The sequence below is a fragment of the Halyomorpha halys genome, unplaced genomic scaffold (assembly GCF_000696795.3).
Source record: "Halyomorpha halys isolate HHAL.00 unplaced genomic scaffold, Hhal_1.1 Scaffold53.1, whole genome shotgun sequence".
Lineage (NCBI taxonomy): Eukaryota > Metazoa > Arthropoda > Insecta > Hemiptera > Pentatomidae > Halyomorpha > Halyomorpha halys.
Window position 1 is genome coordinate 492,347 of NW_027109243.1, and position 13,337 is coordinate 505,683.

The window sequence follows — 13,337 nt, forward strand, 5'->3', positions numbered from 1 at the left end:
ATATACATAGATAGATAGATAGATAAATTAAAAATAATAGACGTAAATGGATGAGTACAAAATAGTCTGAGTTAATCATTTTTGATAAGATAAGATATGTCTGTAAGTAAGGGAGACACAATCTTTATCAATTATACATTTAACTGGTTTTTCTTCAAGATTGATATAGAAAGGTCTTAATGAGGTATTTTTTTGAAAGGAATATGGTTCGAGTGCGGTCAAGAAAACTCAAATAGTAAATAATTATACTATTTTTATTGAGCCAATGTTTCGCCCCACGTTGCAGGGCTTCGTCAGGGCTAAAAAAGATACAAACACTTGACATAGTTACAAAAAGAAAAAAAAAACATAAGTGGAACACAACAGGGGTATACAACGAAAAGTAAAATATAATAAGAAAAATTAAAGGTTGTAAACAGTAAATGAAAAGGGTAATAGTAACAGATGGACAAAAGAAGAAATATTAAAGAAAGTACAAATTAAGAGATGAAAAAAGAAAAGAATAAAATCAAATGATGAGACAGAATTCAGACCTGTTTTGACGGAAGTCAAAGACAGACTGAGCCATTTGTATTGGAAGGAGTAGGGATGGCAGTTAGCACACCACAATAACGGAAATAATTTTAAAGTAAACATTGTAAAAAAAAAATATTTAAATTAGGTAAACTATAAATGGTAATATACATAATAGAGGGGGAGAAGAGATATTAATTTTAAAAAAAGTAAAAAAAAAAAAAAAAAAGAGGTATTTTTTGTTTGTGGACTGCGAGGATAGAGGCTTTATCAAAGTTAAAAGAGTGGTTGAGGGTCAGAGTGTGCTCAGATAGTCGGAAGGCTAATGGATCATGTAAGTTGATGGATGATATGTGTAGGCAAATACGAGTTTTAGGTTTCCCCGCTATTAGAAGAATTACAATTTTGGGTATAACAGGGAGTCTGGTAAACTACATGGAGGAGTACTGAAGAGTTATGGAATCTCTTGAGTTACTAAAAAGGTAAGCTTATTGTGAGAATTTAAACCAAGACGTAAGGAATAGTGGATTGTAGTGACTTCTGTATATCTGTATCAGAAAGGTTGAAGATATAAGGAAGAGAATTGTATAGAAAAAGTGTTGGAAGAAGGCGAGACAGAGGGTTTGTGTATGAGTTCTTGACTGCTACCCAAACTATCTTCCAACAATCTATTACATTCGATCAACTATAAATCTTTCAATGTTTATTGTATCCAGTGCCTTACTCATTGAGCTATCCTGGTCCATGTAATGGAGAAGATTTTGCATTTCATCCATGCATAAAAGTTCTAGATTATCTTTCCAGTATTGTTCCAATTTTAGTATGCATTTATACTACCGAAGGGAGAATATAGCACTGAATAGCATCAACAACCATTAACCCTTATCAGTTGCTAGCTGAATGCATAACTTTTATACGTGATTCTCCCTAGGTTGTAGCTGGTTCCAGTAAATATACAAAGTAATACCAATAAAGCAACTATAACATTAACTATCACATTTATAAGCCTTGACAACAAACTATTGTATAGTTTCTGTTATTGTAGTAAGTTAGTAAAAGTATTAACTACTACCAACCAGATATCAATCCTTCCATTATAGACTCCCTAACCACCAAAACCCACTAGTTTCTAACCTAGCTTCCTCTTGCATTCCTGACAATCCTCAGTCAGAAAAGAAGATGGCCTCGAGACCTTATAATTTAATTATCAGAGTGCTACTAATGGGTAGTTTCTCTACACGCCTGTAACATATCATGTTGTTCTTACATCAAATTTACTGGATGTACTGTTATGTAAATTCAGTTGTAAATGTCATTAAATATATAAATAAATAGCAAAATAATAAGTATTTCTTAAATAGAAATAAAAAACTGATTATCTACTTGTTCCAAGAATATAACAGATACAAAAAAGCTGTGTATCATACAATGGGATCAGAAGACATCTGGTACTCTTAGTTATTTCTAATTTCCCAATTTGTCTTAGCTGGTTGTGGAAAAAACATTTTTTTTCTTTATCTAATTACAAATTTCTTTCTTAGTTGATATTTAGACAATTTTTATTACTTGAAAAATGTGAGATGGTTAATGTTTTCAAACATACAAAATTAAAGATATTTATGGGAATGATATTTTGTAAATTAGCATCTAAACCGTTTCAACGAGGACAATATCTCAGCTGGTATTAATGATTACTTGATATAATGAGTTTCATCAAAATCGTTGAGGATATTTTTAATTATATTAAAAAATTTATTATATTAAGTGGCACTTCTGGTTGATTAATTTTTTTAAAAAAATTTGCTGCAACATCCCAGGTCTTACTGATGAACTCAGTTGTCATCTTTGTTTTAATCTGACAGCCCTGCAAAGTGGGGCGAAACATTGGTTAATAATAAAAAGATTTGAAAGAAGATAGTTGACCGTATGAAGTAGATTGTAAGAATATAGTCCTGAAACACAGCGGACAAATGATTCCTACATTCGTCCACTGTGTTTCAATCTAACAGTCCTAACAAAGTGGGGCGAAACATTGGTTAATAATAAAAAAGATTTGAAAGAAGATAGTTGACCGTATGAAGTAGATTGTAAGAAGATAGTTGACCGTATGAAGTAGATTGTAAGAAGATAGTTGACCGTATGAAGTAGATTGTAAGAAGATAGTTGACCGTATGAAGTAGATTGTAAGAAGATAGTCCTGAAACACAGCGGACAAATGATTCATACATTCGTCCGCTGTGTTTCAATCTAACAAAGCCCTGCAAAGTGGGGCATAACATTGGTTAATAATAAATAGTCTTCTTTCACTATTTTGATACCTTTATTGACCGCCACCTGGTTTATCTTCCTATATTCTTTACTTTTCCTGTTTTAAGACTAACAAGTATCTTTACTATGATTTGTAATTTTTCTACTTTTATTTGATACCCTAAGGCTCTAAAGCCTTCTTACTATTTTTTGAATTATTTACGTAAAGGGACATGTCTCAAAAAAAGTGAAGAATTTATTATTATTATTATTATTATCATCATCTATAAATATCTAATAAATACGATATTTATTTATCGATGGTTCATTCATAAATAAGGGTTGTATCCATGGCAATTTTAGATATTAGTTTCATCCATAGCTAATTTTTGCCCAACTCTGCTATATCTAATATACAATGTGAAATTCATAGTAAGGTTTTATTGTTGACCATAGATTAAATATGAGGTGAAGATATGGTCAGAGGAGTGGTTAGTAATGATAAAAATAAAATAAGTTTAACTTATTTGTGTTTAGTCATTACGGAACACACACTCGACCATCTCCTCATATATAATGCTCTCAAATGGGTATACTAGTAAAATATAAAAACATTACGAATTCTTATTAACATGTTTTGTTGCTTTTTCATTGCACACTTTTGTTTATTTCATAATATTTTATGCTGTTTCAAATTATGAACAGGTTTATATTGTGAAATCTTTTTTCTCATAAAGGGACACTTCAAGTAAGTAGACAAATTATCATTTTCCACTGATTTCTGTTAAAGAGAAGTTTCACTACATTAAGGTTCTTAATACCTCACATTCATTTCTTTGCCGAATTCTAATCGCTTACAATAAATTTAAATTATTGTAGCTTACATTTAAGATATCATGTTAATATCATTATAAGATATTAAGATAGTGGTTCCCAACTGAAGTTCTGCGATCCACTTCCATGGATTCCACAAAATAATTCAGGAATGGGTCATTCCACGTCAACACAATTTTGAAGCTTACCATTTTAGATTTTTTTTCAAATTTTGCACAGGTGTTGTGTACACATCCTAGCATTTCTTAGATTTTACTCAAAAGATAAATTACTCCATTTGTATCAAATAATAATGTAGGGGTTCCACCACTTCCCTATTTCAACAAAAGAGTTCCGTAACCAAAAAAAAGGTTGGGAACCACCACATTAAGAAAAAAATTAATATATTCATTAATTTTAATAAACATTACAACAATCCTTGAATAATATAAACCTCAACCAATATAAATTTTATTTTAAATTATTTTCTTTTTAAAACAGGGAAACAATTATATTTTTTTTACTGTAGTCCACCTGGTTAAATTTCTAAAGATGAACCTGTGGAAAATATGGATCATAAGAAAGAGAACCTCTTGAAATCCAGTCAGTTGTGACTGAGTTTACCATTTGAAATTTTAGAAATATAACGGTGCCCACTGAGACTCGACATGTCTGCCCATAGAAAAATATTCCACTTTGGTTTTTTAAACTAATGTAATAAATAGATAAAGGCCAAAACAGAGTGGAGTGGTGTAGCGGGCAGAAAGAACAAATGCAAATAACAAAATCGTCGAAAATCTCACATCATAATCTGAGTATCTTTTGGGGATTTATGGAAATTTGAATTCTTAAACGATTTTTTCCTTTGTATTATATTAATTTTATGGCATAGAGCCATATTGATCTGCTTGAAATGGGGAGAGGAAACTTTAAGATAGTTAAATAGAGCAATATTTAAACTTGAAAAATGGCGTGAAACAGACACTTATAAAGAGTATGATGGTTTATGTACGACATGTCACAATCTCACAAGAGGAAATCTCAAAATATAAGCAATCCTTCCCGGCCAGACCAGCCCCACTAAAATTACTAGGGAGTGATGGTCCTATATTACTTTTGAAATATTTGCTTAAAATGGAAAGAGGAGACTAAAGATAGTTAAATCAAGCGATATTTAAAAAGCGCTTGAAATTAAAAAACAGCATGAAACAGACACTTATAGTGAGTTGGTTGGTCGATGTACGACATGTCACAATCTCACAAGAGGAGATCAAAACACAAAAAAAGGCAAACCTTCTCGGCCAGACCCACCCCACTAAGACCCCAAGGGAGTGATGGTCCTTATCACTTTTGAAATATTAATTTAAAACAGGAAGAGGAAGCTTTAAGATAGTGAAATCAAGTAACATATATAAAACGTGCCTGAAATTGGAAAATGGCGTTAAAAGCATATTATTTTACCTTCGAAAAGCGGGCTGGAGTGGATCGGTCTCAGTGGACGCCCAGCTTAAAGTTATAAATTCAAAATTAAAAGTATAAAATAGACAAGAACATATCAATTTTGATATCCATAATACTTAATATAAATAATAATGAAGTTTACAATTATCCAAAATACTTTTTGTAAGAATAAATTTAAATTACCGCTAGCGATAGAATAAATAAAATAAATAATTACCTGCAAAGATCTCCTCTAAATAGGAACTGGCCATAATGCTTCACATAGTCAGTAAACATAACATTAAGGAAATTATAGAACATTTTTGAATATATTACTTAAAAGAATAATAAACAAAAACTTGTAATTTTCACCTTTTTCTAATGATTTACATTATCCATATTAAAAAATAAATAAATAAACTCTTTCAGTAAAGATTATAAAATTAATTTAAGTGGCATATACCTAAACAATTTATTAAATACACAACTAATAAAGACAAAAATAATACCAATATTCTATATATATTTTTTGACCGCAACCCTGACCATCTCCCTATATATATATATATTTTTGTTCACAATAAACTTTAAAATGACTGGACCAATTTATGAGCAGATTTTTTTTTCAAAATGTTCCCTTTCACCGTGGGAAGATTTAATGATAATGAAATCCCCGAATTCTCAAGTATAAAAAAGTTATGAACAAAATTAAGCGTTATAGGTTTGTAATTCGGAAAGTATACGTTCTTTTCACAATTATTGTATACCTTTCGATTAGTCTCTTTCCAAAGAAAAAGAAAAAAATATCACTGTAATCAATATAAAAACATAATGTGGCTCGGGGTAAAGTAGATCACAATTTTTTTTTTTTAGAAAAAAACAAATCATATTCGTTTTTAGTGTTGTCTCAAAGTGCTAAATACCATTTTTCAAGGAAATTAAAAACTCAAAATTTTTCTCCTTGATTTATTTGCAATTTTTTTTTTCTCCTGATGTCAATTTTTCATAAGATCATTCATAATTCCTATTCCTATTCATTATTCCTATGTCAATTTCACCGTTAAAAAGTTGAATATCAGCTCTTTCAGCCTACATCAACTAAATGTTGATTTAATGTTGTTACAAGGCCGAAATATAGGTTTCAAATAAAAGAAAGATTATCAAACATTTTATTTTATACTATATTATATTTATAATTTGTTTAATTAGACACGGTTTTTGCCTTTTATAGTTAATAGATCCCTTAACCACTGCCAAGTTTGGTGTAGATTGGTTGAGTAGTATAGAAGTTATTTCTGTTTTTGTTTTTTTTTAAAATAAATTAAAGGCCTGATGTAGGATGAAAATTTGGGGCTAAAATATTTTATTTTCTATTTTTTTGCGAAATTTCATATTTAAGGGTTTCTTGAGGTGCTAAAATAGGTCAGTTGGTCTGAATTTTTTCAATATAGTACTATTGATGCAGTGTGGGTAGTTATCCAAAAATAATTTATGTAACTAAATCATAATAAAGTATACAATAATTTATAACAAACTATCAATTTTGTTTATTAAATTTATATACATCCTTAAATATAGTAATAGCAAAGAATTGCTGAGTCAGCTAGTTTTAGTAAAAAAATATATAGATGATTTAAGAAACATAACAATAGTTACAATGAAATTTTAGATTTATTTAATAATTACCACAAAAGAATAGAATTCACCAAAAAAAACCTCAGAATAAAAAAATCAGATTTTTAGATATGGATATTATTTTAGATAATAACAAAACAACCACTAAATGAACAAAAAATATATAACAAAAGCAATAGATTATTAAATTATTTTTCAAACCACCCTAATTATAAAAAAATAAACATAGCCAAAAATTATTAACACAAACACAATTGATCCAACTTTTACTCTCAACATTCATTTCACAACACCTCCAACATTTCGGCCCACAGGCCATTCCCAAGGAGACAACCTTAAAAATTAATGTCATATATCCTTTAAAATGTTTCTTGCAGGCTAATTGCCCATGTCATATCTTTAAAACAAAATAAATATTAAAATAACATCACAACAGCTTCAAACACTGTTTTAATGTTTGTGTTTTTATGTAATGTATAAATTTTTTAATGTAACAAACACTGTTTGTTAAATTGATTGTTCACTTACAAAATTTTTATAATTTATACTTAAAACTTTTTCACACAAATATTGTCTATATTTAATCTTACTAACAACATTAATAACAGAACCTTATGTTAGTAAGATTAAATATAGACAATATTTGAATGAAAAAGGTTTAAGTTTAAATGATAAAAATTTTTTAAGTGAATAATCAATTTAAAAATAGTGTTTGGAACTGTTATGATATTACTTTAATATTTATTTTGTTTTAAAGATATGACATGGGCAATTAGCCTGCAATAAACATTTTAAAGGATATATGACATCAATTTTTAAGGTTGTCTCCTTGAGAATGCCCTGAGGGCCGAAATGTTGGAGGTGTTGTGAAATGAATGTTGAGAGTAAAAGTTGGATCAATTGTGTTTGTTTTAATAATAAAATAAACCACTCTCAAACAATAAATATAATAAGTCATTAGCCAAAATGTAATAGAAGGAGCAACCAACCTCAGAGATAACATTTACATGAAACAAAGCAAGACAGAAATATACAATATATTAGTAGACAATTTTTACTAAAAAAGATTAATCAATAGAATCTGGTACAACAAAATAAATACTAACCATATACCCAAAAATAATACAAAAAATAGAACAAAGATAGAAATAAAAACAGTCAGACTAGCAAAGCAAAGCAAAATAACAAAAAAAAACATCAAATCAGAAAAAATGCATTTTACAGTGAATACAATAAAAAGGTTCCTGTCACAGATACTATTGAGATAGAAAAAGGTAAAACACTGGATAATGAAAATACTAAATTCTTCATTGTTGCAATAGATATCAAGCCTAACCGATAAAATAAAAAAAACATTACAAGAATATGACCATATTAATATTAGAACATGTTTATACAATAACAAGCTGCAATGCCAACTATCCAACATGTAAAATAAAGTGGACAAATGAACTCAAAAAGTTAGTTCAAATAATAGCATTGTACGTGTATCAACGATGGTATTTATTTCAAGCCTTTTAAAATTAAATTTCCACATTTTTATTGTGTATTTATGTACAAATAAACATATTTTGATTTCTGACTTCTCAGTTATAATGTTTATAACATTATAACTTATAAAAACAAAACAGGTCGACTTGGAAGTTTTAAATATAGCACCAGTCCTTAACGCCACAAACGTAATTCTAAAGAATGTCTAAGTTGTCATGATAATGTTTCTATGAATTCAAAGCTTGTTTAGTTTTATGGATACAGAACTAACTTACTTTCGGATTCTAGAAATCAGTTCACAAAAATCTTTTCCTATTTTGGAAAAAATTGATTTGATTAAAGAGTTGGATAAATCTAATCGAAATAAAAAAGATATTGTCCTAATTAATGATTATTAAGTATCAAAAGAAAATGAAGAGTAAGAGAATGAGATTGAATTAGTTAAAAGATGTTTTGAATTTGTTAATGATGAATCATACAGTTTTTATCATGCAGTTCTGAACATTATTTTTATCATAGCAGTAGGCGGTAGCCCCCAGCCACACCAGAGCTATGAGAATCTGAAGTTTTTATTGAAATTACCAGTGAAAAACGCTATCAACTTATTTTACAACCCAATAAAAAGAAATATTTTTATATAATAAAAAAGATAAAAATAATATACTGAACAAAAAAAAAATAATAGATATAACCACTTCTCAGTTACAATTAATATCCCTGCGTTATTACTACTTTAGGTATTAAGCTGAAACAAGTTGGAGTTGTCAGATGCATTGCACTGTGGTAGATTACAAATCTCTTCAGTAGTTCTGCATATTTATTAATCCTATTGACTTTTATTTAATGAAGTGGTTTCTATCTCTGTTCTTAACTCTCACCTTCATCTCCACAACTGAAATATCTTCTAAATTTTAGACTGTGGTTTCATTTCCTCATCTGAAATATCCTATCCTCCATTCATAATGAGGCTTCACCTCTTCATCTGAAATATCTTCTCCTAAATTTCAGACTGGGACTTCATCTCCAGTAATTCCATTCCTCACAATACCCGTCAGCTCCTAGTATCCTCTCTCGCTTTTTCCCACTTCGACTACGGTTCCTAGGTCTATGGAGGGCTATCTACTGATCTAGAGTTGAGACTAATGAATTGCTTTGTAAAATTTATCTTCAGGTTTCTCAGATGCTCGCATGTCTCCCATTGGTAAACCGAATTGAAATGGCTTTATCCAACATCCCAAAGGCTGTTAATACAATATCTAACAATTAACCAATTAATGTCTAAAACAGTTATTCCAGTCAAAGAAGGGCTCATATTGGAATTAGAATATTATCAATTATCATGGAATATTAAAAAGCCCTGTATCACTTGCTATTAGTGTTATTATTATTAGTTATTCTGAAATTAAATAATAATTTTCTAAATAAATAATACAGAATAATGTTAAAAGATTTATTATTTTGAATTAGACTTTGATTGGTTAAATTGGCTTCAATTTTTCTTATTGTAATTGGAATATCACTTTTCCAGAGCCCCCTCTCGATGGTATCTAACAGAATTGCTCAACTGCAAATATACAATAATAGATAACATATATAGAAAATTTAAAATTCAATTACAGATATAAACTAATAAATTTATAGTATAAAAAAAGGATATTATACTGCCCAAGGTTGGTGTCCTCCATTGAGGTATAGAACATACGTAAATCCATCTTTCCTTGTTCCTTTAATGGAGTAGTAGTATGGTAAGAAACTATGTAATCTGTAACAAAAGAAAAAAAAATTTTAACTGTTATAGAATTACTATTATTTATTTATTTTTTGATAGTTAATACTTTGACCACGGGCGCTCCCCTGGAATGGCTAAGTGACGAAAAAGGGGAGTGGCCTAATGGTCACGTGACTAAAAAAGAGGGTGTGGCCCAATGGTCATGTGAATAAAAAGCTGGAGTAACCTAATTATACGTGGTTAAGGTTATGTCGAGCTAAATTTGAATTTAATTCCCCAGCCATGGGTCACCAGAGTGGTTAAGGTTAGGTCGAATTAAAAATTTAAATTCAAATCTCCCACCATAGGTCACGTGACCAGTGGTTAAGGTAGGGTCCAAAGTCTAAAAAGGCTCATTGTCTAGGGCCTGGTTAAGTTTGCTCTGATTCCATGGTAAGAAACTATAACAAAATCTATAACAAACGAAAAAATATATATATTTTAACTATAATATAATTACTATCATTTACTTATTTATTTTTATAGTAATTGACACTTGGACCACAGACGTTCCCCTGGAAAACCATTTAAAAGTACAATTTTTTTTTCCTTTTCTATTAATTTAAATAAGCATTATATAATGTATAAATTGAAATATTTATTTTTTTAATCATGATCAATACTCCCAGCACCAGCACCAGCATACGCCACTGAATCGATGCATCCAATTAACTGATACAGGTTTTTTAACCGAATTACTTAATAAGGACTCTAAAAAGTTATTGTATAACTCATTTTCACCACATTTTTAATAAAACATTCAGACAATGTTAAATAATTCAAAACAATTAAAAAAACATTTGAACACGTAAAACATGTCATTGGAAGTGGGTAAAGTAATAGAATACATAAGTAAATGTAAATTTGATGGTATAAAAAATTATAAGGAGTGAAAAAATCCTCAAAGGCAGCAGAATCCAGAATGAATGAGCTGGTGTAAGCTAGGACAGCACTAAATATGATTTGGGACAGTATAAGGGGAAAGGAAGGTGCGAGAACTCTTTCCACAACTTCAAACAAACTAGATAAAAGACCTCTCATAGTTTATTATCATTTGTGCCCCTAAGTTACCTTGACTTGATGATAATATGTCGTCAACTGTAGTCAAGGTGCTCAACAGCTCTAACAATAAGTCCCCACCAAACTTCTGTTACTAGGCTCTCATGCAGACCACCAGTTGGAAACCATCGTACACGATGAAAACAATGTCATGATATTACTGTAATGTTAACTTGACTCTGTATAATAATTGGTTTAGCAGTTAACAAGTTATTATTATTGTGAAAGAGAAAGAGAGTTTTGTCAAAAATTTTATAAGTTCATTTATAATTCTGCTTCTATTATTCTTATTTTACATTTAAATTCTCCCAAGCTACCATGGTTTAACGACAATGTGTCGTCAATCGTCAACCATGGTCAAAGTGTTAAAAGCAGAAAGCACCGACTGATACTTCTACACAATTTAATCATGAAGTGGTAAAGAGGACTAAGTAAAAAATATGTTTTGTTTTTTTTCAAACATTTCATTTGGAACCAGGCTCATTGTTTCAAAACTTTAAGCTCATTGCAACAAAATTTTAAGATCTGTGCATTCTCCACCACCTCTCGCACACTTATTGTCATAGATTATTTAGATCCTATTTTAAGGAAAAGAAATACTTCACTTAGATGTAAAATACCATAAATACAGGACCTACACTTCAATCATTCCAACTGATGAATTAAAACTATAAGTATGTATGTGTAGTTGACCGTAAAGATTTAAATATAAGTGTGGTCGACATAATATAAGAAATCTGTGCAGTGATTCCCAACAAGACAGTGGTCCAAAATAGCTTTGGGAATGCACAATAAATGTTCCTTAAACTGTACTTTTAAGCAGCTTTATTTTCAAATATTTTCTATGGGGGAACCTCTTCATCCCAAAGTTGGGATTAATCACCACAATATGGGTTAAACAATTCAATTATACACAAAATAAATGTTTTTGGATGGAAATATATTTTTAAACACACCATAAAAGTTGGGTCCTTTGTTTTGTTTTTTTAAATGGTTTTCAAGAAAATAAAACAAATAATAAAATAATTTATAACCAATGTATAAATGGCACATATAAAAAAATGATACTTCACTTGAAGTTTCTGTTTTCATAGAAGAGGATGGCAGGCTTATTGCTCGTGAGTACATGAAGGAAGAGAGCTTTGCAGTCCCTGTTCTCAGGCAGGGTGAGGTGTGACACTAAGTTGTCCAGGAGTAGGGATGCAATCCCGTTCCTCCGATGCTCCTCGGAAACCCCCAGGGACAGCATATAGGCCACTGTAGCAGACTTGCCATAGCTTGAAGACAAAATGCTCCTGTCCTGCCAATAATAAATAAGGTCTCTATGATATCATATGATTAGTGAATCAAATATAATTGAATCATTAAAACAATTATGATGTGTTTATTATTGACCATGGATTAATACTAGAAGATGGTCGAGGGACTGGCACTTATTTTATTGTGTCAACGTACCGGCCGAGATTTTAGCTGTTCTGCAGGACTAAGTAAAAACAAGATAATGACCATGTTAAGAATAACATATGAATAGAAGTTAAGAATGAGAGCTAACAAACGGCATGAAAAATATAAAACAAAAAAATAAATAACAATAAAAATAATAATTGTAAATAATGTAAAATTAAAATCATGAGAAAAGTGAGAAAGGAAATGATATATAAGATAAAAGGAAAAGCTTGAAAATATGTCAGTAAATTTAATAGTAAACTAATAATAAAATTATTAGTAATTAATTAAATGTTAAATTAAAGTAATTAAATAGTAAAATTAATAGTTCAGTAAAAATAAATAATATTTAAGTAAAATGAACTTCTTTAATTAAGTGATTTTACATAGAGATCATTAATTTACTGAGAGTAATCGATAATAGGAAGATATAGGAGAAAATCGAATGAGGAAATATATAGGATTTTACGGGCACATGGTCAGAATGAAAGATTAGAGACTAAATAAGAAAATTTTCAACAAAGTCTGCAGCTATAACAATATTGAGGGATATGTAAAACAAGTGAAAGAGGAACTGAGTATACTAGAAATAACGGATGAAGACTGCTTGAATAGAGAGCATTTTGGGAATAAACTAAAGGAGGTTGAGGTTTTTGTAGGAAAAAAGGCGAGACGAGGGAGAAAATGAACTGAGGAAGAGCGGGAGGAACAGTCCAGAAGGATGAAAGGGTATTGGAGTAGAAGGAAGGCAGAAGGTGTGGGGATGAATCAAAAATGATATTCGCGTGGTCCTTGCTGGCCGGTTCTTGAAAAAAAAGGTAGATGATCTGGATTCGGTAAAAAATAATAAAAACTATTTATTATTATCGGATGTTTTAATATTTGTAAAAAATCTATAAACATGTATGTATGTATGTATATGTAA

General features: G+C 29.9%; 2 protein-coding genes and 1 long non-coding RNA gene across 8 annotated transcripts in view; 2 read left to right on the forward strand and 1 right to left on the reverse strand.

Moving 5' to 3' along the window:
* Positions 1-13,337, forward strand: part of LOC136795773 (uncharacterized) — a 305,717-nt gene that overhangs the window by 237,480 nt on the left and 54,900 nt on the right. The gene's annotated exons all lie outside the window — the stretch shown is intronic.
* The window catches only part of LOC106692155 (D-aspartate oxidase), a 105,407-nt gene that overhangs the window by 45,229 nt on the left and 46,841 nt on the right, over positions 1-13,337 (forward strand). The gene's annotated exons all lie outside the window — the stretch shown is intronic.
* The window catches only part of Naa60 (N-alpha-acetyltransferase 60), a 35,309-nt gene that overhangs the window by 10,547 nt on the left and 11,425 nt on the right, over positions 1-13,337 (reverse strand). For 3 of the 6 annotated variants that reach the window (XR_010843438.1, XM_014438103.3, XM_024359093.2), the window contains exons 4-6: positions 12,040-12,266; positions 9,797-9,901; positions 5,252-5,302 (exon numbers count right to left, since the gene is read on the reverse strand). Coding sequence is in view for 5 of the 6 variants with exons in the window: in XM_014438103.3 (XP_014293589.1) it covers positions 5,252-5,302; positions 9,797-9,901; positions 12,040-12,266 (383 nt within the window). In the remaining variant the exon portion in view is untranslated. Of the gene's footprint in view, positions 1-4,019; positions 4,132-5,251; positions 5,303-9,575; positions 9,704-9,796; positions 9,902-12,039; positions 12,267-13,337 lie in introns of those variants that run through there. The other 3 variants (XM_014438109.2, XM_014438122.2, XM_014438115.2) reach the window with 3 other exon arrangements.